Source organism: Delphinapterus leucas, chromosome 18 (genome assembly GCF_059928025.1).
Source record: "Delphinapterus leucas isolate spDelLeu-1000000601 "Yukka" chromosome 18, BTC_Dleu_Yukka2, whole genome shotgun sequence".
Lineage (NCBI taxonomy): Eukaryota > Metazoa > Chordata > Mammalia > Artiodactyla > Monodontidae > Delphinapterus > Delphinapterus leucas.
In genome coordinates, this window is record NC_143146.1 from 763,125 (window position 1) to 788,788 (window position 25,664).

The following is a 25,664-nucleotide window of genomic DNA, read 5'->3' on the forward strand; positions in this document are numbered from 1 at the left end:
GTGCGTGAGGCCAGCCCCCCACCACCACCACCACGCTGCTGCGGCCCGGGGCACCTGCTCGCTTCCAAGCTCGCGATCCCGGAGCTGGTTTGCTCTGAGTGGGAGATGCTATCATGGGGAGCTCGTGTCACCTGCCAGTGCGGGGCCCGAGAGGCGTGTAGGAGACAAGAGGGCCTGGGGTGATGGAGGTATCGCCCTTGGCCCTTCTCATGGCCAGACCCTGGTTTCTTGTTTATTTTCTCTTGTCTGGCGGTGGGGCTGTAGCTGGGGGTGCTCCCCACACCCCCATCCTCAGGCTGCGTGTCCGGGTCCAGCCTCTCCCTTTCTCATAATCGGTGCTGCCGGCATTTTGTCGAAACGCTTCTCTGGTGGCTCCGGTCAAGCCTAGAAGCAGCAGGTGGGAAGGTCTGGCCGCGGTTGGAGCAGGCTTCCCTGGGGCGGAAGGAGCAGCAAGGATCCCGGGCCCAGGAGCTGCTGGCCAGGTCTGCACACGCCCCGTGCAGACGGCCCGGAGCGCCGGATGCTCCCGCGTGGGGTCGGGGTCCCACGCTGCAGTGGGCGACCGTCGGGGCTGAGCGCCCCACACCGACCCCCCAGCTGGTGAGCCATCCCCACCGCGTCCTGGGCTCTCCTGAGACGTGGCGGCCCTCACAGGCTCTCCCCAGGCTGCAGGGTCCGGGGGTTTCAGTCGGAAAGGACCTTGGAGACAATGGATCCAGTTCACCTCCGTGTCTAAGGAAAGTCAGTTTAATTTAACCAAACGCTCGCTCACGGAAGCACGCGCATCATGCATCCTCCTGTTGGACTTTCCGGGAGCTCATCTCCCCGCTTCTCCTCGTGGCCCTCATGATGCCCTGGCCGTGTCCGCCCCGCCCACTCGCCGTCCTCAGCCGGCGCCCTTTGCACAGGCAAACGGGTGGAAGCACAGCCTCAGCTGCTCCATTACCCCAGCTGCTCTGCCCCTCCTCCCAGAGCGCGCGTGAGCGTCCGCTTCCTTCCTAAAGAGCAGGGCTGAGGTTCCTGGCCTCCGACCCTGCCTGTCGCAGACGCAGAAGCACCGAGACGCCTAGGCAGAGCTGCCCACGCCTGCCCGGGGCCTGCGGCGCATGAGTGAACACAGCCCAGAGCAGACAGTCAGGCCCATTTGGGACACTGCTCCCTCCAGTACCTTTTCCTTTTCTTTCTTCTGAAACAGTGCCTGCTGTCAGCATCGTGCCAGATGGGCTGGAAGCTTCTTTAACTCTCTGGGATCTGAGCCGGGCGGCTGGACACGTGTGGATGCCACGCAGGGTCACGTGTTACCAGCCTGTGATCGAAGCCCAAGAGCTCCTGCCGCTTGTGGCCCCCCGTGACCCCCTGTCATTGTCACTTTCAGGGCAAGGTCCATCTGGTGCTGAGGCTGAGTGAGGTCATCACCGACTCGGGTGTCGTCTGCCACAAGCTAGCCACGCGGTAAGACGCGGGACGGCTGCCACGGCCTGTCTGCCCAGGGCTGTCTAACCCCAGGGAGCGGGGCGGCCCATGCTTTATAAACAAATGACTCAGGAGTCCCAGACTTGGGCATTCCCCAGACGACTTTCTTAACATCCTTGCTCACCCTGGAGGTGACGCGTTTGGCTTTTGCAAATAACCAGTTACCCAGGGCGACGTTTAGGCAGAGGTTGGGGTTGTGGAAACGGTGAGATGGGGGCAGAGCTGGGGCCTGACCTCAGACCTCGACCCCGAAATCGGAGCTCCTTCTCCCCTGTATGCTTGCTGAGTGCGCACGTGTGAGTGTGTGCAGGTGTGAGTGTGCACGTGTGTGTATGGGATCGGCTTAGACAAATGCCTGGGGTGTGAATATACCTTTTCCAGTGAAATAGGCTCTGGTCGGATGTGATGCAAGCAGCCGTGACCCCCAGGTTGTACAGCTGAGCCGTGACCCCCAGGTTGTGCAGCTGGTGAAGTGACATCTGAGGGAGGAGGGTGCAATGTGCCCATGACACCTGTTTTCCTGTTGTGCGTTTTGCATCCAGGTATCAGCGTGTCAGTTTTTCTTTTTCTCCGGGATGTGTAACTGCAGTTGGGGCCAGTCCGCGTGTTGGTTAGCGCCTTCCTCACGGTGGTCTGTGAGGAGTGGCAGTGACGTTGACGGGCGGCTGCTGCCCTTCATCTGGCAGCGCCTCTCCAAGATGCCAGCTGCGGGAAGAACTGCCCCCCGTCTGAGCTGCTGCCGGGAAAACCGTTATCTCTGCGGATCCAAAATGCACCCGTCCCGACCTTCCTGATCAACAGCTGAATGTGACAAAAATGCATTTGCCTTGAACTCTGGGCTTTGGCACAGGGAGGGGACGAGTGAGCGCCTTCTCATGCTTCCAGCCCCAGAGGCAGCAGCCCCCCAACTGAGGGCGGGTCGGTCTTGTCCTGAGACCTCCTCCCACCTGCCCACCCGACGGGCCGCCCTGTGTGTTCCTCCCATGCGTGACCCACCCGCTGTCCCTGTGGCTGTCAGGACCCTGAGCCCCCGGGGGCTTCGCAGGGTGTCAGCCCCTTGCACAAGCTCTTGGCTGGCTCAGGGTTCTGTGCCTGTTCCTGGAAATGTGCCTGAAGATACTTGTTTAGTGACGAGTTAGTTCACAGAGGGAGGAAGATGACCCAGGACCAGGTTATAGCAGGGAGAGAAGTGCAGAAATTCCAGAAAGAAGAGTGAAAGGAGAAAGAGTTGAAAAGATTCACTAAAGTCCCTGAGGGCCAGCCTGTGTAGCGGGGTGGAACACAGTGGTGGAGAAATGGAGAGAGAAGGGGCCACACGCTCCAGGGAGCAGGAGCGGAGGAGACGGGCCCTCACCCTGAGAGAAGAGGTCCCGTAACGCGTCAGGACCACCAGGCTCCCGAGAGGGGCGGCAGCCGCCCAGGCCAGCCGGCGCACAGGGCTGAGTGAGGAGGCAGGGCACTCAGATCCTCGGCGTCCAAGTATGGGTTAGGGCTCTGCTTCCAGCCAGGATGGGACAGGGGGCCTCACCCCTCTCCCGCCACAAAGGACTAAGGAGCTGACGCCGTGTGAACCAGCCGTGCAGGCGGAGGGCGATCGGCCCCCAAGTGGGGAAACAGACAAGGTCGCCGCAGGCCAGCTTTCGTCCTGGAGGTGCATCGGCGACATGGCCAGCAAGGCGTCCCCAGCAGGGCCCAAAGCGGGTTAGGCGATGGGAGCTGGGGCGTCAAGGCCACCGTGGGCACGTTCTGCAGGGGAGGGGACCTTGTGGCACTCCCCAGACCTGTGCCAACGAGCAAGGTGGAGTCCCTCAGGGCTGGCAGGCGAGGGGGCAAAGGGGCGACGGGGCCATAGAGCTGGGGGTCATTCGAGTTTCCACCAGCCCAGTGGAGAGCCTGCGCTCACTCCGGCCCTCAGCACGGACTCCAGGGGCCACACCGGGTGGTCGGGCCACGCTGTCCCCGAACAAGGCTGCTGGCACCTCCCGGACAGAGCCGCAGACGAGAATTGCTCTCCAGACAAGAGACCCCAACCACTGACGGCACGGATGAGCCCAGAATCCGGGCACCAGCGACGTGAAGTTCACAGCGCCCAGCGTCCAGCCAGAAGCAGGAGCAGGAGCTGTCCAGCGACAGCCCAGGGTGACAGGCGCAGGAGTGACAAGGGCGGTCCAAGAGCTGGAGTGACTTCGGTCCAGAACCCAAAGGGGGCCAGGCGCCGGGGCGGTCGGCAGAGTGAAGCCTGAGACGGGGTCTCCCGGCCTGAGAGGTGCGTTGCAGGCAACACCCGGCCTAGGGCTCTAAGCCCCTGGGGTGCCAGGCCCTCAGGTCCCCACCGATAACACAGACTTCACCGCAGTTCCTACCTGGCAGGCCGGGCCGGGTGGACCTCTCTCGAGCTCCCAGGAAGGGAGGGCAGGGGCTTCGCTCAGGAAATCTCCACTGTGGACGAAGAATGTCAGCTGCCGGATCAGGAGACAAAGGGTGTTGCGGCCCCCAAGCCTGCAGCTGCCCCCACGGCGCCCCTGAGGGGACTCCGGCTGGGAAAGCACAGGACGCCGGCCCTGGAGAGCTGAGGTGCACGTCAAAGGAACGATTCCAGTGAACCCAGACTCCCATACCTCACCACACATAGAGAAGCACTACATTCCTTAACTGGAGATGTCGGGTTTTCTTTCATTAACAGTAATCTTTTGATGTTCCGACTACCTGGTCTTTGTTGCAGAAGCTCCTGTATATCCTGGCTTCCCCACCCCCCCGACCTCTTCAGAGGAGTCCCTCCGAGCCCTCTGAGAGGCTGCGTCCCGGGCTTGAATCCTCAGAAAGTCCACCAAATAAAACAAGTCTCAACAATATTTGTTGTGCGTTTTTTTTGCAGTCGACACCAGCAACATGTCCTCCGCAGCCGGGCTGCTTTTCCCTTTTCCCTGGTTGCCCGCACACCTTCTCCTGCCTCCAGATGTCTCATGACTGCTGACCAGCGCGTCCATCTCTGTTTATTAGACGGGAGCCCCTGGGAAGCACTTTGCAGGGACTCGGAGCTCTTGGCCTGAATGCTGTTGAGACAGCTGCCCTCCCGGACCCCAGGGTGGCCTCGAGAGATGGCCCGCTGGCCTTGGGTCCCCTCCTGACCTCCCACTTCTTTCCTCAGCATCCTCGAGTGCCAGGGCCTCCCCATCGTGAATGGGCAGTGTGACCCCTACGCCACGGTGACCCTGGCGGGACCGTGCAGGCAAGTACAGCCTCGGCTTGGGGGGGAGGGCGAGGTCGGATTCCCCCCTCGGGAGAGCAGGTGAGCCAGACGAGGGTGTGCGATTTTAACGTCCTTTTGTTTCCTTTACTGCCTAGAGTTGCTTTGTAAAAAGAGCGTTTCTGGGCTTCACGTGGGGTATCTTTGGCTCAGTAAAGGGCCCTGATTTGCATACCATCTGGGGTTAGAGACAAACAGACCCGCCCGTAGGCCACGTGACGTGCGTGCTGGGTGGCCCAGCCTCAGAGAAGAGATTCGGCATCAACAGTGTTTGTTTTCCACCCCGATCTTCCCCCCTTGATTACAGGTCGGAAGCAAAGAAGACAAAAGTGAAAAAGAAGACAAACAACCCCCAGTTTGACGAAGTGTTTTACTTTGAGGTTGGTGTTTCAGTGGCACAAATGCAGTTGAAACGCACACCCCAGGGTCTTTGGCAGAAAGACCCTCAGTCGCTTACTTCTGAGAGTTCTGGGGTGCTGTCCCCCCACGTGAAGACCCCTCCTGCTCTGCAGCTCGAATTCCTAGGAACTGCCCTTCCTTCCCTGGGCAGAAAGGCTGTTTGTTGCTTCCAGCATGACCCGGTTTTGAGTTGAATGCTGACAAATTAATACTTGCCAGATTATCAAGACATTGATTTTTTGTTTGGTTGGTTTGGTTTGGGGTTTCTTGGGTTTTGCCCGCCCCACCCAGTCTTCCCTGAGCAGTGGAGGGAGGCTTGTTTCACCGGAAGTAGTGAGGGTCTTAAGGCAGAAGGGGAAGTGCAGGCTGATGAGAGCCCCCGGCTGCCCCTCAGAACGCGAACCACCAGCAGGACGGCGGCGTGGGGGCCGCGGCCCCGGTGACGCGCAGGTGGCCGTTCTCGCCCCGCAAGGGCGGGCACAGATGAGCACGAGGGGGCCTGGCTCCCAGTGCAGGGAGAGCGGGCAGCCAGGGGCAGCAGAGGCCTGACGCTCTCCCTCTGGCCCCCAGGTGACCAGGCCCTGCAGCTACAACCGCAAGTCCCACTTCGACTTCGAGGACGAGGACGTGGACAAGCTGGAAATCCGGTGAGTGCGGGAGGCGCTCGGGGTCGAGGTTCTGGCTCGGCGGGGCGGCCTGACTTCCTCTAACACTGGGGAGTGGATGGAAAGGAACTTCCGTTTTCTGGATTATTTTAACGCGAGGATGTTGGGTGGTAGCGAAAGGGCAAAGGTGGTGTGTGTTCGCTTTGCAGTATCTTACGCCAGCTTGAAGGGCGAAGGCTCCGAGCCCCTCTGCGTGTGCAAGGCCCGGCCTGGCTCGCAGTCCCACTGCTTCGGGGGCCTCGCTGTGCCAGGTCGCAGCGTCCGCTGGGGGACTCACCAGCCCTCTTGCTGCGCCGGCCGCAGCACCGCCCCCATGTTAGGGGACAGGTCATGAGCCTGAGGCTGGGGTGACCGCATTAGGTCCGATGGGCCCTGCTCACGAGAACCCTAGGGATTCTCCAGATTTGACATCACTTAAAATCCGCTCTCCTGTGGGGCAGGGTTTCCCGAGGCGCCTGAGGTTCGGAAGCTCAGAGGGGGCAGAATCAGGTCCCTCCCACGAGCCCGGCCTCGAGCAGTGACAGGCATGGGGGTGGGGCTCCGGGCAGGCGGGCTTGTCCCTCCAAGGGCCTGAACTGCCCGACCTCACGCTCCAGCCGTGCTCAGTGTGGCCTTCATGCCCCGTCCCGTCCTGCCCCGGGTTCTCTGGGGAGAGCTCAGGGGCGCAGGGACCCCGCCCCTCCTCGCCGCCCGGTAAGAGGCCCTGCACAACTGCTGTTTTCTAGGGTGGACCTCTGGAACGCCAGCAACCTGAAGTTTGGGGACGAGTTTCTGGGGGAGCTGAGGGTCCCGCTAAAGGTGCTGCGGCAGTCCAGCCCCCACGAGGCCTGGTGAGGGCACCCGGGGCCCCGCAGCGGCCTCCGCACGGAAGGGGGCCGTGCCAGCCGTGCCCCGCCGCACTCAAGACCCTCGCGTGTCCCGGAGACCACCGTCCTGCGCCCCCTCTCCCTACCTCATCTCCAGGGCGCCCGGTTCCCTTTCACCAGGGCTTCCAGGTCACATCGCGTGACAGGGAGCAGGTGCCAGTCTCGGCTGCTCCAGCCCCAGACTGGCTTCACTCCCCACGGCCCCGCAACAGACGCTTGGGCGGGGGCAGGTGCCCACACCCCACGCCACACAGAGCCCCGCATGCCTGCAGACCCGGGTGGGTAAAATTTAGGTTGTGCCCTGGGGAAACTGGAATTCTTGATTCAGTGCCCCAGGCGACCCTGCTCAGCCAGCAGCCTGGCCTCGTGACAGGGCTGTGACGGGCGGCCCCAGTGGCCAGTGCCTCAGCCCACAGTGCGCCGCCCGGCACGTGCGCTCAGAGCCGCCGGCTGCGCCGGGAGAGGGAGAGCGTCTGTCAGGAGGACCGCTGGCTGCCTGTGTGCCCGGGGCTGCCCGCCCTGCAGCACAAGCCCAGCCCCCGGCGTGCACTTATGAGGGTGATTCCACCCGGGCTCTGCTCAGGGCTGGCCGCTGTCGGGTGTCAGTCTTCAGGGGAAAATTATTTTACCGCAGTTTCCTAAACTGCTCGTGACCCCTTCCCCTGTCCTACCTGTTCCCCCCACCCTCCCACTTCCCACCCCAGCCTGAGTCTGTGGCTCAGTGTGATCAGCGCGAAGTACACAATGTGGGGGATGCCCGCGCAGACGCTGCGGGGCTGTCAGATGCGGAACCCCCCAGGTGCCCGGACCCTGCGGGGCTGTCAGATGGGGGACCCCCCAGGTGCAGGGACCCTGCGGGGGTATCAGATTGGGGACCCCCCAGGTGCCCGGACCCTGCGGGGCTGTCAGATGGGGGACCCCCCAGGTGCCCGGACCCTGCGGGGCTGTCAGATGGGGGACCCCCCAGGTGCCCGGACCCTGCGGGGCTGTCAGATGGGGGACCCCCCAGGTGCCCGGACCCTGCGGGGCTGTCAGATGGGGGACCCCCCAGGTGCCCGGACCCTGCGGGGGTGTCAGATGGGGGACCCCCCAGGTGCAGGGACCCTGCGGGGGTATCAGATGGGAGACCCCCCAGGTGCAGGGACCCTGCGGGGGTGTCAGATGGGGGACCCCCCCCAGGTGCCCGGACCCTGCGGGGGTGTCAGGTTGGGGCCACTGAGGCAGAGGGACTTAAGCAGGGTGTCCTGCAGAATCTCCCGAGTCCCCTTGCCTCAGACCCCGACACAGCCTGTGACGGGAAGACCACCCAAGCGGGGTCCCTGGGGGAGCTGCTGCCTCAAACTGCCTTGTTTGTCTGTGTGTCCTGCACCAGGTACTTCCTTCAGCCCCGGGATAACGGCAGTAAGAGCATGAAGCCGGAAGACCTGGGGTCGTTGCGCTTGAACGTGGTTTACACGGAAGACCACGTCTTCTCCTCCGACTACTATAGCCCCCTGCGGGACCTGCTTCTGCGGTCGGCGGACGTGGAGGTACCTGCGTGGCTCGCGCACCATAGCCCCCACCTTGGGCCTGCCGTGTGTTCGGGACCATCTGGGTCTCCCTCTGCTGGGGAAGGGAGCCCTCACGTCCCCCGCAGCGAGAGCCACAGGACCCGGCATGGCCCACGCCTGGCGCTCTGTCTGACAGTGACCCCAGGGTCATGGCCCTCTGCTCACCGGCCCCGGTGCTGTGTGTGGGTGCGGGGGGGAGGCGCAGACCTGCCGGGCGCACGCAAAGCAGGGGGCTGGGCCTGGGGCTCGCCTCCTTCACGCTCTGTCTCCTCAGCCCGTCTCAGCGTCTGCGGCCCACATCCTGGGTGAGGTCTGCAGGGAGAAGCAGGAGGCGGCCGTCCCGCTGGTGCGACTCTTCCTGCACTACGGCCGGGTGGTGCCCTTCATCAGTGCCATCGCCAGTGCCGAGGTCCGGAGGACCCAGTGAGTGCCAAGCGCGCCCCGAGACCCTCCGGGGGTCCGGCCTGTTCAGGGGCTGGACGGGGGTCCGGTCGGCCAGAGGAAGCCACATGGTCAGGGTTCCTTCAGAGACACACTTGCTCTTCTAAAAATGCACCTTTTCTCCTGGGAACTGGGAGGCACGTGGCACGGAGCGGTGAGCGGGGCAGCGGGTGCCTCGGGGGCGGCTCCGTTCCTGAGGCTGGGCCCGCGGGCCTTCCGGGGAGGTGGGTTCTGCTGGGAGTGGCTCCCTGGGACTGTTGGCTCAGAAAGATCCAGAGCGTGCCCTGCTGGCGGTGTCGTTGGGCCTTGCCTCCCGTGCTGACCCCAGGCCCTGAGGAGCAGAGGAGGCCCTCAAAGCGCAGGGTGGGGGGCGCACGGCTGCTGCGCCCTGGGGACCCGGCGGTGGCCGCGGTGGGATTGTTACACGGCAGGCAGGCCCAGGGCTCAGGCCCCCACTGTGAGGCTTCGGTCAGGTGGCCTCCCTGCCCCCTGGATGCCTCCCTATCCGACACTGTTTTCCAGGGATCCCAATACCATCTTCCGAGGAAACTCGCTAACATCCAAGTGCATTGACGAGACGATGAAGCTGGCGGGGATGCACTACCTGCATGTCACCCTGAAGCCCACCATAGAGGAGGTGAGGGGGGCACTGCTGGCGGGCCAGAGAGTCCCGAGGGAAGGGCAGGTGACGCAGAGCCCGCAGCCCCGGGCCCCGCCTAAGCCCAGAACTGTGGTTTCCATGTCAGCTTCTCCCCGGCTTCCCAAGGGGACCTTCTGAGCATCCCAGAAGCTTCCTTGTTTTCTCAAATTAGAAAAATACTTAAGCAAGTCCATCATTCCGCTAAGACAGAATGACACGCAAGAGAAAAACTGGTTCTTCCGAGGACGCCTCCTCCCCCGAATCCGCGAGGCCAGAGAGACAGCCCTGCTGCTGTCCCCCCCACCCCAAACCCCTGCCCCGGTCAGACACCCTGGGAGGAGTGACCCTCCATCTCTTACTGACACCTTCCTGGGAGGGGGTGTTTCCCCCAGAACAGTTTCACCAAAAAGCAGGTCCTTTGCGGTCCTTGAGGTCCTTTGAGGGAATTGAGAGTAGATTCTGGTTTGATCTGTGAGCCAAACCCTGAGAGCACTTTGAGGTAAAACGTTAATAAACTGGTGAAGCCTCATCCCGTGTCAGCCGCCGCGCTGCAGTCTCGAGAAGGACCGCCCCTCCTAGGCCAGGCCTCAAGCTGCCCCTCCTGGACCAGGCCCGCCTCGCCTGCCGTGACCCCGCCCACCTGGGCTCCAGGCTCGGCTCACGCACTGCGTGTCTTCAACGCTCTCCACAGATCTGTCAGAGTCACAAGTCCTGTGAGATCGACCCCGTGAGGCTGAAGGACGGTGAGAGCCTGGAGAGCAACACGGTGAGGCCCGGCTCGCCCTCCAGCGCCTTGGACGCTGCGACCCCCGGGATGGTGGGCGGTGGCAGGCGCCTGAGCTGCAGCGGCCTCGGGGGACAGCCCCCCCCCACCGCCCCCGGCGCCAGCCACCACCTCCCCTGCTCTGTGCCCGGCCTGCGCCTCCCGCCACCCATAACCGGCAGCCTCCCATGGGTTGGGGGCGTCTCCCTCAGCTCAGCAAACACGGCTCCCCAACCTGGGCCACCTGTGGCTGCTCCTGGAGCTCTGCCCCAATTTTTAAAACAGCTAAGTCCCTGTCTTCATCTTTCCGTGTGGTTTCTTCACGCAAATCATGCCAAGTCTTTGCCTCTAAAGAGCAGAGACCGGTACTGGCATTCGGGAGGTCACATCGCTGCGGGCACTGCCTCTAGGCTGTCGGTCGATGTGGGGGACACAGCGTGCTCCCTCCACCCGCATCCCTGGTTGGTTGCATGGGTCACTGTGATTGCAGCATGCTGCTCCTGACCCACGACGGGAAGTCTGTCTTTGCTGCTCTGGGACCCCAGCCTCGCTCTCGCCCCTCCTGGCGGCCGTGGGGCACGGCAGCCCAGGGGAGTCTGGAGCAGACGGCACTGAGCCCCCCCCTTGCAGGAGAACCTACGGCAGTACGTGGACCGCGTCTTCAGCGTCATCACCACGTCGGGGCTGAGCTGCCCCACCGTCATGTGTGACATCTTCTTCTCCCTGCGAGAAGCAGCCGCCAAGCGCTTCCAAGGCGAGTGCTCGTGGTGCCCACACCATGGGGACACCCGCACCCCTCACTGGACGGAGGCCTCCAGGCAGAGACGGACGTTCAGGACCCCATAACGAGGGTTCTGACCCCGTAGCCAGTGGGCAGGTTCAGGCACCAGCATGGGGGCTGCACGGCGGGCAGGGCCCCTGGCTCCTGTCTGCACTCGCCCCTGTGTGAGTTGGGCCCCAGCCCCACCCGGAGGCCACAGCCGAGCTTTGTCCCAGTGGTTCCCAGTTTCTTCCTGGGCCCCAGTTATTCCCTGCGGCTCCAGAAGCCCCGGTGAGTCGCTGTCTCTGTGTCCTGGCCACAGATGACCTGGACGTGAGGTACACGGCCGTGAGCAGCTTCATCTTCCTGAGGTTCTTCGCTCCAGCCATCCTGTCCCCCAACCTCTTCCAGCTCACACCCCACCACACAGTAAGTGAGCACCTGTCCCGGAAACTAGTCAACCAGACCTCCTGACCATCCGGCCCCCTGGACCAGCAGGTGGCCGGGGCAGTTCCCGTGAGCCGAGCCGGGGAGGTGCAGAGGTAGCCCCAGGTGGTGGCTGGGTTGTGAACGTGCCACGTGCTCTTACGTCTTTGTCTCAGGAAGGTTTCAAGACGTTCTAATCAAAGTTGTGTTGTTAAAACCGCTGGATGGTGTGACCAGGGCTTCCTCTGTGGGCTTCTGTTATGACGCTACCCACTGGCCACGCACAGCAAGATGGGGCATGGACACCAGTCATCATTCAGGCCATGTGGTCGTTACCCAGTGCCCACGCACAGCAAGATGGGGCATGGACACCAGTCATCATTCAGGCCATGTGGTCGGCAGATTATTTTTGAGCTCCCACCGTGAAAAGGCCCGAGGCCCGAGCCCTTGCAGAGAGAGTGCCAGGGGGCCACAGTGCCAGGCGGAAAGCCCAGGGTGATGGGCCCATTCCTGGTTTTGCTGGTTTTAAATTAAGCCTGCGAACCGTGTGGAGGGTGAGAGGCCCCCAGGCTGGGTTCCCGGGAGACTCAGGCCCAGGTTCGCCAGGGGGATCTGCTCCTTTGCTGGAAACGTGGGGTCTGGGGTCAGGGGTGGCCTGAGAGCCTGCATTTCAGCAGCTCGCAGCCACCTGGGTTGGAGGGCCCACAGGGACCTCCGAATCCAGCGCCAGCGAGTTCACCTGCTGACTCACGGACGACGCCCGCTCCGTGCAGCTGTTAGGGGTGTCGTTCGTTTTGTCGGCGGCGGTTCTGGGCCCATTCACGACTCAACTGTGAGACCGTCCCCTTCCCGTCTCCGGCAGGACCCGCAGACATCGAGGACACTGACGCTCGTCTCAAAGACCATTCAGACTCTCGGCAGCCTGTCCAAGTCCAAGTCCGTGAGTCACTGACTTGAGTTCTCTTTTCAACACGAAGGAGGAGGAAGGAGTAGTAGGACGAGGAGCAGGCACTGCCCAGAGTCCCCGCGGGGCCGTGCGGGGGGTGCCTCACCACGTGGAGGCGTCCCCTGTGGGCAGTGACCGTCCCCTGTGGGCAGAGATGTCCCCTGTGGGTGGTGACCGTCCCCTGTGGGCGATGACCGTCCCCCGTGGGCGATGACTGTCCCCTGTGGGCGGAGGCGTCCCCTGTGGGCGGTGACTGTCCCCTGTGGGCAATGAGCATCCCCTGTGGGCGGTGACCGTCCCCTGTGGGTGGAGACGTCCCCTGTGGGCAGTGATGTCCCCTGTGGTCAGTGACCGTCCCCTGTGCGTCCCCCGTGGGCAGCTAACACTCCCACTGCCATGTATGGATCCACAAACCATGTCCCTTTGGCTGTAGGGACTGCGTAGCCCTGCCACACAGCCGGGCGTCCTCGGCCTGAGCACCTTAAGGAAGTCGGGGTGCTGCCTGGTGACCGAGGGCTCGTCTACGTGGGGCAAGCGAGAGCCCCTCCTTCCCTGGGTCTGAGCTCATTTTACCCCATTTGGTGACAAATCTGCGTCTCCCCTTCACGGGGGCGTCCTGGAGACTGACGATGTGCCAGGGCCCCGAGGGTCCACCCCGTGACAGCAGCAGCAGTGTGGGCTCTGGGTACCCCGCACACAGGCAGTGACGTGGCCTGTTCCTCAGGGACGGGCCTGTCAGGCTCTGTCTGGAAAGGGTTGAGCCATGACCTACAGGATCACCCCAGCTCTCCCCATTCTGTTCTTTGTGGGGCGGAGTGACCCAGGCTCTCAGCACTGCAGACAAGCAGCCCCCTGCAGGGCAAACGCTCGGCTTTCTCTGAATCCGAGGGACACAAAGCCGTGGGCCAACGCTCTCCTCCATCCGTCAGCCCCAGCGTTTGTCGGCTGGAAGCCCAGATAAACAGGCATCTGCTGGGCTGAGGTCTGCACAGACTCGCTCGTTTTCACACCCAGGGTAGCAAAGTGCCCTCATGCGGACACAGGTCCCCCCGGGTCCCTCTTGCCACTGCCCCAGCTCCTGGAGGTGAGGACCCCTCCCGTCCCAGCAACCGCGTCTGGGAGCCACGCGCCCGCAAAAGGTGTTGAGTCGTGCATGACGAAGATCTCACCAAGGACCCCGTGTGGTTCGCTTTTTGAACACAGCTTGAGTGGAATCCACCCTGCAGCGTTTGGCAAGCCCCTCCCTGCGGCTGGGGTCGGGGTACTCGGCACCCGGGACAGCATCCACCCCTGCGTGTTTTGCTGTTCAGCGCCCGTGGCCGCACTCCAGATCTTTCAGGTTCAGGCCAGGAGACCTCAGGCCTTCATTAAGTGACCTGTTTCATTTTAGGCCAGTTTTAAGGAATCCTACATGGCTGCATTCTATGAATTTTTCAACGAGCAGAAGTACGCTGATGCAGTGAAAAATGTGAGTATCGGCGTCGATTAACGCAGACTCGCGGCAGCAGAGGCCGCTGACTTGGTGGGAGGGATCCGGACGGTCGTGGGTGGTTGAACTGAGCGGGGAGGCCCCGTGGGGGCAAAACCCGGGGCGGGGGCCAGGGAGGGGAGCCGCGATGGCTTCCAGCTCCACGAGGGGAGCAGGTGGACCTCCAGGTGTTACCTGAGGCCTGGCGGCCTCTCAGGAGCAGTAACAGCTGTGGGTGCGGCCAGCCCTTCCCGGGAGGGGCCGGGGTTCAGCTAGGGCTGGAAGCGGCTCAGTCTCAACAGAGACAAGACCCCATGGTCCTCTCAGAGGGACCCTCGCCCGACAACTTGCTTCTCAGAGTCTCCTCTCTCCTCTGGTTCCAGAAGGAGATGCAGGGCACCCAGGCACTGTTCCTACGAAGGTTCGCCTTTTAACCATCCGGTTTCTTTCCCACTTCAGTTCTTAGATTTGATCTCGTCCTCCGGGAGAAGAGACCCCAAGAGTGTGCAGCAGCCCATCCTGCTTAAGGAAGGGTAGGGCTGGCGGGAGAGAGGCAGGGTGGGGCTCCCAGGCTGGCTCAGCGCCAAGCAGGCATCCCTGCCCGCGGGCCCAGAGGGCATCCAGACCCGTCTGGGGCCTTGGTCCGTCTGGGAGAGATGCCCAGGGCTGCGCCATGGCGTGTTTTCAGTCCTGTGCCTGTTCTCTGCTGAGACTGCGAGTGGAGGAATGCCCATCTGGGAGCAGAGTTTGAAGGCGGGGGAGACTGAACAGCCCCCAGATAATCAGAGGCTTCTGCCCGGGTGGCTCCCTCACCCGAGTCCAAGGCCCCCTGCCCTCCCTCAGCCCCTCGCTCAGAAGTGTCCCCCGTCAGGGGCTCAGGATACAGGACGCAGCAGAGGGCAGCCACCTCTCACCTCCTGCCTTTGCTTGCAGAGCGCACCTGCGGGGCTGGGAGCCTGCCGCCGGCACTCTCTTTGGGAGCATCTCTTGTCCATGTTTTCAGGGTGGGAGGTGAGGGGGGTGCCCTTTGTTGGAGCTCAGATAGACCCATGCTCATCACCAACTTGTAACTTGAAGTTGACACGAGCACAGGAGCTAAACTTTTCAAAAGTAGAGACCTTTGCCTTTTGATTTTTAAATCCTGTCACTTGGAAATAAAACTATAAGATACTGAAATCCCACAGTCTGCTTCGAGTATCGCAGGTGCGGCAGTGGCGACCTGCTGTGATTCTGCAGGCTTTGACTTTGTGACTTTGGGCTGCCGGAGCTGGCGGGCAGCGGGGACATGCACCCCGCCCTAAGCCGCTCACCCACCAGCCTGTGCTGTTCACGACAGGTTCATGATTAAGAGAGCACAAGGGCGAAAACGCTTTGGGATGAAGAATTTTAAGAAAAGATGGTTTCGCCTGACAAACCATGAATTCACCTACCAGAAAAGCAAAGGTACCAAGAATAGTTCGCTTTTTATTTGTTCTCACATACTGTATTCCGAGGGACCAGAGCCTTGCCTCGGCCCCCGTGGCGGTACCGGTCGCTTTTCTGGGGTGGGCGGGTCCTTACCCGGGAGGGGGGCACCGAGAGGGCGGCCTGGGCATCGTGGGGAGCAGGGTCTCGGGGTAGACGCTCTTGTCCTGCGTGAGTGGCTCTGATCTAGATCACAGGATGTCCCCATGGAAACGTGGGGTTGGCTTCTCAGGGACCCGGGTCCTGTGGGGGGTGAGCGCGTGAGGCCGGCGTCACCTGCCTTCGAGGGGAGACCGGCCCCGCCTGGCGGCTCACGGGCTCACTCTGCTACAGGGGACCCGCCTCTCTACAGCATCCCCATCGAGAACATCCTGGCGGTGGAGCCGCTGGAAGAGGAGTCCTTCAAGATGAAGAACGTGAGTGCCACCCCATCCCCTCGACCTCGCCGCCGCCCGCGTCCTGCACCTGCTCCCAGACCCTTGTGAGCTGGCAGCCGCAAGGCGCTGCCACGGGGCAGAGAGCCCGACCCTGCCCGCTGGGTCGGCAGGCCCCGCGGGGTTTCTCTAAGACTTTCGGTTTAAATTGAGTCTTGCGTCTACAAGCTCCAAACATAGAGCGAGGGCTGCAGCCCCTCACCGCGAGCGGCTGGCCGTCTGCGCTTGTCCTGTTGGCTGAGCCGAGTCCCCGGCCTCCTCCCGTCTCTCTCCGTGTAAATGTGCGTATGGCTTCTGAACCATGTGTACCTTCAGTGTGTTTCTTAAAGACAAGGACATCCTTTATGTAACTCTGTACAGCTGCCAGCATCAGGACACCCAACCCGCGCGCAGCGTTACTGCTGAGCCGCCGCCCAGCTGCCCAGTGACATTCTCTAAGCCGTTGTGTGTCCCAGGCCAACACCTGTACTTGGTTCTCTGCTGTCTCCTTAATCCAGGACATTCCTCAGCCTTTCTCTGTGTTCTGTGGCCTCAGCATTTTTGAAGTAGAAAGGCCAGTGTTTGGAGGCGGCCCTTTGTTTGGGTGTGTCAGGGGGTCAGTGTGGCAGCTTCAAGTGATGCGTTTTGTAGGGACTCCCTCGGATGTGGCACAAGTACTGGTGACTTGTATCAGGGACCCATGGCCCGGGGTCGGTCGGGGACCTGTGGCCCGGGGTGAGTCAGGGACATGTGGCCGGGGGCTCTGTCGGGGACATGTGGCCCAGGGTCAGCCGGGGGCCCATGGCCAGGGGTCGGTCGGGGACATGTGGCCCGGGGTCGGCCGGCGGCCCGTGGCCGGAGGTCTGTCGGGGACACGGGCCCCACTCTGCCCCGTCTTGCTCGGCCTCATGCTTTTTGCTTCTCTTGTCCCTTCGCTGCATCCTGTCGCTTCCTTCTGCCAAGGGCCTTTCTCTCTCCCTGGTGTGTTTTGGGCTGAGGCCCCGCAGGGCCCCGTTTCATTCAGGCCGGAGCCCCTCATTGGTGAGAGCACATGGGTGCTCACGTGGCCCGGATGTGGCCATGGGAATGGCACGGTTTTCGCTGCCCCTGTAGCTCCCCCCTCCGGGTACACACCATCCATGCAGTCGGGCCCCATGGAGGTGTCCGCGTCTGCAGGAGCCCACGCATGGCCTGACCAGCAGGAGTGAGCAGCTGCCACTGGTCATTTCAAAGTCAGACTTTGGGCGGAGGCTCTGGGGGACCCTCCCATGAGGTCCGCCTCTGCTGACCATCCAGGTGCTTGCAGACAGCTTGGGGAACCCCCGCTTTGCGTTCACTTCCCGACACTGTGGACACCATGGTGGAGGGGGGCTGGGGAGACGGTGCCTGAGTTCTCGTCGCCGAGCACCTCTGAACGCTGGGGAGGAGAAAACACTCCTGCCCACCCCCCGCCATCACCGCCGTGTCCCCTCCTGTCCCCTCCGAGGGGGAGCACAGGGTTCCCACCGGGTGCCAGGACGACTCTGCTCTCCAAGGGGTGGTCTCGTGGGGAAGTACCCTGCAGCCTCGCGCGGCCACTGGGGGGCGATGGCCTTGCGTCCCACCTCCCCAGGCCGCCAGCCCGTAGCCTGATCTGAGGGCTTTTCTGGGTTGTCTGTTTTCATTAGAAAATCTGCGCGCTTAGGTCCTGTTTCTCCCAAGTCTGTTCCCATTTCTCTTTCCCTGTTCCTAATTTTCTAAATATTTTTTATATTTTTCAGTTTTGTTAGATATATTTTGTATAAGTCACATGCGGTCTTTTTTGAAGGAAGGTGGGGCTGTAAATAATAACTAAGAGTTAAAACTTCAAATCCTCCAAATTCTTCCCTAGTCTTCCAGCTTTAAAGAGACCCCAGCCTGTGGCCAGGGCCGAGGGTGACTGGCGGCATGGGCTCCACACCCAGGGGCCGTGGGCGGAGCCTCCCTCAGGAGTGCGGGCAGCTCCCCAGCGTCCCAGACTGGGCACCTCTTCTCTGTGGCTCTCCCTCCTGTCCTGAGGCTGCAGTGGTTGGAGGGATGGCCCCACCGGCCAGGATCTCCCTGAGGGTGATGGTGGCAGGGACGTCCCTTCCACAGATAGGCAGAGCAGGTGGGACCCTCGCGGCTGGGCGGTCAGCCCCTCAAGCCCTCCGCTGCAGACGACGGCTGTCCGCAGGGTGGCTGCCGGGCGAGGCAAACGGCAGATGAGGCTCCACGCGATTCATTCCCCTTGTGACGCGTTGACTTGGAATGTTTCATTCAGGGGAAGGTCCAGTCGGGCAGAACCGGGCAGAAGCCTAACCGAGGGTAATAATTTGGAATGCTTTGCACAAAGGGACACCTTGGTTTAAAGAGGAGGGTGGTATTCTCGGGAGATCAACCCTGTTTAAGGCTCTTCACTTCAACGTTCAGACAAATTCCTGCCCTTACTCTGAAGAGCTGCGGCTGGGGGCCTTAGCGGGGTCCAGGCCCTGGGCATCCGCGTTCTCCTGAGGTCACTGAGAGCCATCTCCCCCCATGGCCGTCCTGAGGAGGGGTCACGATGCTGACCCAGAGCTCACACCCGTGCGTGGGGGCGGAGCCCGGCCCAGACCGTGCGGCCCCAGAGCCTGGACGTGCTCCACGCCGCCACACACCCGGCCTCCCCTCCTGTGTTTCACGTTGCCACCCCGCCCTGCTGCCCTCGAGCCCCCTCCCGGCCCCAGGAGCTCCGGTGTCTCTGTGGGTCACGCGCTCCCGGCTCACAGACCCCCGAAGAGTCGGGCTTGCCCCCGGGACCCGACTGGCCGCCAGCCTCCTTCCCCGTCCTCGCGTCCGTCTGCCTTGCGCTTCCGGTTTCAGTAGGTGCCCACGGCCGCACTGGGTCTGTCTGTCCGGCCTCCGTCTGGTCTGAGGCCGGCCCCACGGCCTCAGAGGGTTAGGATGCTCGCTGGACAGATGGTCGGAGACGGCAGCTGCGCTCGCCCCGCACTGGCTCCCGACCTTGGTGCCTGGTCCTGCCCCAGGATAACTTGAGGCCATGTTTTGGGCCGGCAGATGGCCCCGTGGCAGGTGCGGGCAGGTTTCTGGACCTGAGGGAGGTTAGCACCCTCGACCTGCCCCCTTGGTGGGCAGCGTCCTGCCGTGTGTGTTTCTGCACGGCACCTCCCACCCCTCCCCCGGATGGGGCTGGGGACGCTGTGCTCTCAGCCGGTGGCCTTCCCGACGACCACAGAGGGACAGAGTGTGGAAAATACCCTGGAAGCAGCCGTGAGCTGCTTCGTTCCGTCAGGGCTACAATGATTCCCTAATTTCAGGATCCTTTTCTCATCGGCCTGTGCTTTCCCGCTGCCTTACCCAGAGGCGGCTTCCACGCACTAACTCACAGGCCAACGTCCTCTTCCATTTGTGAGACGTCTTTGAAGGCCTGTGGTGTGCTGGGCCCTGGCGGAGGGGCCAGCCTGTGAGGACGATCGGAGCAGAGCGCTCCCTCCAGGGCCTTCCCTCCATCGGGGATCGCAGCCACGTACAGATCATGCAGTCTGAGGCCTGTGTGACGGTGCACGTGTGGGTGGGGTGGGGCTGGGGGGAGCCTTGGCTGTTCACTCCGGAACTTGGGCCCAGGCCCCTCCCAGAATCCTTCGAATCCTATTCGTCCTCCGGGCACACTGCCCCACCTTGCGAAAGGCCTCTGTGGACTTTGACGTCCCGACTCCTGGCCTCCCACATGCCCTCTGCCAAGTCCAGCCTGACAGCCTCCCAGAGCTCAGGGCTGCCGACCTCCCTGCCCTTCTGTGTGCAGCCGGGCCTGCGTCTGCTGGGAGCACCTGCCCCTCGCTGCCCCCAGGGCCTTTGCACCTCCCGTCCCCTGCTGCCTGCTTTCCCCACTGAGCTTAATTAACTCTGCATCGCCCGTCTGATCGCAGCTGGGGGATCGTCTGTCTCGAGGGCTCCCTCCTGACCCTCCTTTTGGCCTCCTCCTCTCCCCTCACAGCCCCCGTGCTTTGTGTTCACTCTTGTCTTTCTTGCTGGCTGGGAGCTCACGAGAGCAGAAACTATGTTTGGGCCACTGTGTCCCCAGGACCTAGGACAGTGCCTGGTACTCAGGAATGTTTGTTGAGTGAATAATAAATAGGAAAGGCAGTGGAGGCTCCAAGAAGCCTCACAGGGGAAGTAACATCGGCCTGGAAGAAGGAGGGGTCCCTGGAGTGGTCAGTCTTGCGGGGGGGAGTACATTTCAGATGGACAACAGCACATGCAAAGGCCCCGAGGCAAGTCTGGGGATGCGGACGGGAGAGTGGGCAGGGTGTGCTATGGCGTCTTGTACAAAGCCCATCCCGCCCAAAGACGAAGGAGGCCGAGGAGCCAGCGCGTCTGTGTGACGGCCACGTCCCAGTTCATGTGTCCTGGTGCAAGTGGTGCAGTGCCTTTGCTTTTCCAGGGGGACCCCAAGGCCCCCGAAAGGCAGCGCCCTGGCCCGGGTGACCGGGGCTGACCCCGCCGAGCCGCGCAGCCTCCTGTGTCCCCGCTCTGCCCCCACTCGGCCCCAGGCTGGTTGGCGTGGACAAGAGTGGCCCTCGCAGTTCAGGCAGGAGGCCCTGCCGTGGAGCCCCCTGAGCCTGCCCTTGCCCCTCAGATGTTCCAGGTCATCCAGCCCGAGCGGGCACTGTACATCCAGGCCAACAACTGCGTGGAGGCCAAGGCCTGGATCGACATCCTCACCAAGGTGAGCCAGTGCAACCAGAAGCGCCTGGCCGTCTACCACCCGTCCGCCTACCTGAACGGCCACTGGCTGTGCTGCAGGGCCTCCTCGGACACAGCCGCCGGCTGCTCCCCCTGCACCAGGTAGGTTGTGACTGGTACCCCAGCCCGGGGCGGGGATAAGTGCGGCGTGGGGCCCCCGTCTTTAGTGACCTTTAAATAGCCACCGCCACAACTGACCCCTCCTCCTCTCCGCCCGCCCGCGCGGTGTCTGGGCAGCGGCCTCCCAGCCAACATCCAGCTGGACATCGACGGGGACCGAGAGACTGAGCGCATCTACTCTCTCTTCAGCTCGTACATGACCAAACTCGAGAAGATGCAAGGTGAGGCGGGGCGGGCAGGGGTGAGCCCTGGGGGCCGCCAGGGGCTGCGCGCGGTGTCATCGTTTATGGCGCCGACGGGGAAAACGTTCTGCAGGTTGAGTGGCTACTGGGGGGCAGTTACTTGGATAACAGGTTCTATGGATAATTTTAAGATGGAATTTAGCTTGCAACCTCTGAACTGCCAAATTCTTGAGAAGATCCTATGTCTTAATAACCTCCCATGCCTCCAAACAAGGAGTTTCATTCTTGTGTGTTTTCCAGAGGGACGTGTGCACGTGTGTGTGTGTGCATGTGTGTGTGTGTGGACCCGTGTGTGAGTGTGCGTGTGCTCGTGCCCCTGCCCGGCAGCTCCAGGCGTATCTACGCAACTTGGTTTTCCTGCATTCCATTGCTCTCCATGCCCTGCAGAATGAAGCAGTGTAGGTGGGGCAAGTCAGGAGACCAGGGGGGTGCTTGGGCTGTAGCAGGAGAGGCAGATGCAAGACGAGCTGGGGGGCGGTGAGCTGTTTGACCCTGCACTGGGGCTGGCACTTCTCAGAGCTGCTGTTAGAGATTCTGTGGTGGGCCCTGCAGCCCCCTCAGAAGGTGCCTGGAAACAAGCCTGTTGGACTCTTTTCCTTTTCGCCTCCTGGTCAGTTGTGGGCCACAGCCTGGAGGGTACTTTAGCCATGCCTTGGTGAGCACGCAGCTGCCCGCCCATGTTCTCCAGACCCCTCACCTCCCTCTCTGCCCCAGCACCACGCGGCAGACCCCTGTGCCTTTGCCCCTGATGCGCCCCTCATCTGGCTGACGCCGTGTGTCCTGTGGGGGCCCCTCCCGAGCTTATCCTGCCCCCCTGCGGACAGCCTGTGCTGATCTCTGTCATTACGATGATACCCTCTCAGATCTGTTCACCAGCGACACACATGACCTTGAGAGGAGAGACAGGTGTCATTCATCCCGGTGCCTAGCACACAGGAGGGACTCAGTACCTGTTTGCTGGATGCGTGGATGGATGGGTGGATGGATGGGTGGATGGGTGGGTGGGTGCATGGGTAGATGGATGGACAGTCAAATGGAAAGGGGTCTTGAACACCCAGCCTCCCTCCCAGGATAGCAGTGATCTTGACAACAAGGGTTCACAGAAGGTCAGCCGGATTGGAGGCCTTACCGCTCACTTCACGGAGGCACCAAAGCACCGAGTCACTTTCCACAGTCTTCAGGCCTCTGCCTGGAACCTCAGTGCTTTCTTGAGGCCGATACTCTGCTGTCAGGGGCTCTCATCTCCTTGAGACCCTCGTTTACGTCGGCCAAACTGCCCTGAGCACTCAGCCCGTGGGCTGACGACATACCAAGGCCTCTCCTCTGGGCACAGCAGCCCTTCCGTGCTGGGAGGCGGCTGTGTCCCGGTCGCCTGTGAGTCTGTCCCTCACCTCCCTAACAGCAGGGACACCCACTCAGTGTCCCCCTGAAGTTTGGTGCCCAGTGCTGCAGGTGGCACAGGGCCAGTGCAGGGCTGGGCGGGATCGTGTGCTGAAGGGCTGCCGGACCGAGATCACGCGGCCAAGGTCTTGGTGATGGCGGCCGGCCACCCCGTCTGTGCCCTGGAAGGCAGCCTGCACCCACACCTTCCCGCAGGCATGATGAGGGGGCCTGGGAAGGTCTCGGGGTGACTTTCACAGACACGGAGCCGTGCTGCACGCGTGACCATTAAATCAGCGTGAAGCCTTTTCACCCTCCCCCCGCAGCTCAGCCAGCACCTCAGTGCAGCTTATCAGCTACGGGCCACCGTCTGCCCTAAGGAGGGACCAGGACGCACTTTTAGTCTTGCCCTTCCCACCTTGGGGCACGGACATTGGGCTCACTGTCAGGGCCTCTGTGTCCTGTGTCACCCGGCCGTTGGGTGTCCTCCCAACTTAGATATCTGCCCCCCAGTGTCACCGGCAGGGGCCACTCTCGCGGTCCTCCAGTCATTGGGACGCGGCTTGTCGATCAGCAAGTCTGCCGTTGCACTGTCCCGCGTCTGCCCTGTGCTCTTCCTCGTTCCCAGGGCTGTTTTAGAAACATGTACCCGCCGCCAGCCGGCCCCAGCACACGCTCCAGCGTTGCCCAGGCTTGGTTTAGGGAGCCCCGTTAAAGAGGAGCGGAGGGCGAGCTTGCCGCCCGGCCCCGTGGATGCTCCGGGTCTGTTTTGGGTCCAGTCACGAATCTTGCGTCTGACGTTGGGCCCAGAATTAAGAGCTGCTCCCCAGCCTGGTCCTGGGACCTCCTCCCGGGTCTGTCCCAGCTCCCGCCACTGCGGCCACACTCCTTGGCGCCCTAGCATGGGATTCCCCGCGACGCACAGGCCTCGGTGCGGAGCTGCTTTGGCATCCGCTGCGAGACCAGCTGGGCACACAGCCCCCTCCTCTGGGAAACGGCAGCGACGGGCCCCACCCGCCAGGCTGGCCCAGGGGCCGCGTGGAACAACCCCTGTGAAGCGGTTCACGCAGCCCCCGAGCTGAGGCGGCCGGGCGTCCCTGCCTGTGTCCCGACCCCACCACCGCCCGTCCCCCCGCGTGGGATCGTGGTCCTTCGGTGATTCCCATCCTTCTCCTAAGCTGCCCTGTCCCCAGGGCTCACTGCGGCTCGGGAGCCTGAGGCGCTCGCTCAAGGCCGAGCAGGCACAGCCAGAGGGGACTCGGGGGGACGTGCGGGCAGCCGGGCTCCAGGGACTCACCGGTGCGGCTCACCGCGCCCTGGGCGCTCCCGCCTGCATCTCTGCCCCTTTATCCCTCGCGTGCGCAACCCTCATATCTTTCTCACGTCATGTTCCCATTTCCTTTGAAATTTTGAATCTTCCCAGGTTCCCTTTGCACAGACTTGTGGTTTTTCAGTAAGAATTAAGAGGTTTCCCTTGAGTTGGGAGTGAAGGCAGTAAATCTTTCCGTGACGGTGAGCCAGCAGCACATCACAGGCTGTGCCGAAGGGGCCTGATGCCAGCTCACCTGGGCCGGGCACCGGTCTCTCTGTGGCCCTGGAGTGCAGGGCTCAGCTCGGGTGTTTGTAGGCAGGTGGGGGGCCCAGAGGCCACAGCGTGGTCTTCAGCAGGAGTGAGGTGGTCGGATGAGAAAGGTACCTGTTGAGCAGGTGGGGCGATGGAGGCCCTAAGAAGCTGCTAGCACAGACTGGCCGACAGGTGACGGCCGAGAGGATGGCTTCTTGTCCGCCCTGCACCCTGCAGGTCCCTGCCGTGGCACGTCCCAGGAGCAGCCATCTGGGAGCCTGGGCCAGGCTGCACAGAGCCCGGTCACCCTGCAGAGGGGTTGGGCCCTGGTGCTCGGCGTTGGACCCTCGGGTCTGTGGTTCCGGCGCCACAGGCTTCTTCGGGGTTCAGGGTCAGCCCCACTCTTAGCGGTTCCTGTTTCGTGTGCGTTTGCGTGAGCGGTCGGCTCTTCCCGTGCGCTCGGGGGGCAGCCTGTCCGCTCGCCCCAAGCTGACCTCGGCCCCTGCCCCCGACGCTGCAGAGGCCTGCGGGAGCAGGTCTGTGTACGACGGTCCAGAGCGCGAGGAGTACTCCACGTTCGTCATCGACGACCCCCAGGAGACCTACAAGACGCTGAAGCAGGTCATCACCGGGGTCGGGGCCCTGGAGCTGGAGCACGCCCAGCACAGAAGGGACAAGTTCAAGAGGACCAAGTACGGGAGCCAGTGAGTCCGGGGTCTTGGAGGCGTGGGGAGCTGGGGAGGGACCGCCTCGGGCTGCCTGCCTGTGGGGCACGGCGGGCCCCCATCTGGCTTCACCCCCAGCGCCCTCTGCACCGGGTCCCCGGAGGCGCCTCCTGCTCCTGCCTCGCGACCCATGTGCTTCTGAAATTAGGCTTCCATCGTGGGCCAGCGGCCCTGCCCCTGGGAAGCACGTTTTGCCTCTCCGGGCTGGCTCTGGACGCCCCCCCCCCGCATCCTGGGAGGGAGGGGTCGGCCGCAGAGGGGCAGGCGCAGCCAGGTCACCCGTGCTCTGTGCCAGGGGCTGCAGCTCTGGCTCCGGGCAGGCGACCAGGCGGCGCCCTCCTCCTGCACGAAGGGTGTGGGTGACGAGAGCCTATGAGCACTTGGAGCCCACGGACCCACGGCAGAGCCCGCCCCGACACCTGAGGCGGGAGCCCTGCGTGGGCCCAGCCCCCTCCCTGCTGGCTGCTTCCTTCCAGGGAAGACGTGGCTTGGGTCTGGGAAGGGAAGGGGGCTCTGGGAGAGACCCCGACTCTGGCCAGGCTGCAAGGGTGCCCAGCACCCCTAGGGATGCCGACCGTGCCTGCTGCCGGCCCCACAGACGTTCACATCACATTCTAGACCCTTTAACACCCTCTGTCAGAACCCACGTCGACCGTCTAAAAACGCCTTTTCTGAAACACGGCAGAGCCCGTGACTCACGGCTGTGCCAGCATCTATCAGCTAACGGCACAGCGCCACTGTGCCCACTCCAGGAGGCCACGGTCTCCCCGCGCATGAACACGCGCCCCGCACGTTGGGACCGGGGTCACGGGCTGTGCTTCCGCAGGCAGTTTTGGGCTAACTTCTTCCTTTGCTAGTCCATACCTCTCATATGTATTACGATGAACACACATCACAAGCAAAGGTAGGGAAGGCGATGAGAACAAAACCCACAGGAAAGGATGCTCAGCGTCACTAATCATTAGAGAGAAATGCAGATCTCACCACTACAGTGAGGTACCACCTCACAGCGGTCAGAACGGCCACCGTCAGAAAATCTACAAACAATAAATGCGGGAGAGGGTGTGGCGAAAAGGGAACCCTCCTGCACTGTTGGTGGGAATGTGAATCGATACAGCCGCTATGGAGAACAGTATGGAGGTTCCTTAAAAACCTACAAATAGAACTACCATACGACCCAGCAATCCCACTACTGGGCGTACACCCTGAGAAAACCATAATTCAAAAGGGTCATGTACCACAATGTTCACTGCAGCTCTATTTACAATAGCCATGGCATGGAAGCAACCTACATGTCCATCGACAGACGAATGGATAAAGAAGGTGTGGCACATATATACAATGGAATATTACTCAGCCATAAGAAGAAACG

At 62.4% G+C, this 25,664-nt stretch overlaps 1 protein-coding gene across 2 annotated transcripts in view; it reads left to right on the forward strand.

Moving 5' to 3' along the window:
• Positions 1 to 25,664, forward strand: part of RASA3 (RAS p21 protein activator 3) — an 89,234-nt gene that overhangs the window by 61,678 nt on the left and 1,892 nt on the right. The window contains exons 5-23 of one of the 2 annotated variants that reach the window (XM_022576681.2): positions 1,376 to 1,452; positions 4,622 to 4,702; positions 5,028 to 5,100; positions 5,690 to 5,766; positions 6,510 to 6,614; positions 8,023 to 8,179; positions 8,475 to 8,623; positions 9,164 to 9,278; positions 9,973 to 10,047; positions 10,675 to 10,798; positions 11,127 to 11,233; positions 12,093 to 12,170; positions 13,567 to 13,644; positions 14,104 to 14,177; positions 14,981 to 15,087; positions 15,442 to 15,524; positions 20,155 to 20,363; positions 20,499 to 20,602; positions 24,088 to 24,271. In XM_022576681.2, coding sequence (XP_022432389.1) covers positions 1,376 to 1,452; positions 4,622 to 4,702; positions 5,028 to 5,100; positions 5,690 to 5,766; positions 6,510 to 6,614; positions 8,023 to 8,179; positions 8,475 to 8,623; positions 9,164 to 9,278; positions 9,973 to 10,047; positions 10,675 to 10,798; positions 11,127 to 11,233; positions 12,093 to 12,170; positions 13,567 to 13,644; positions 14,104 to 14,177; positions 14,981 to 15,087; positions 15,442 to 15,524; positions 20,155 to 20,363; positions 20,499 to 20,602; positions 24,088 to 24,271 — 2,057 coding nt within the window. The remainder of the gene's footprint in view (positions 1 to 1,375; positions 1,453 to 4,621; positions 4,703 to 5,027; positions 5,101 to 5,689; positions 5,767 to 6,509; positions 6,615 to 8,022; positions 8,180 to 8,474; positions 8,624 to 9,163; positions 9,279 to 9,972; positions 10,048 to 10,674; positions 10,799 to 11,126; positions 11,234 to 12,092; positions 12,171 to 13,566; positions 13,645 to 14,103; positions 14,178 to 14,980; positions 15,088 to 15,441; positions 15,525 to 20,154; positions 20,364 to 20,498; positions 20,603 to 24,087; positions 24,272 to 25,664) is intronic. The other variant, XM_022576682.2, reaches the window with a different exon arrangement.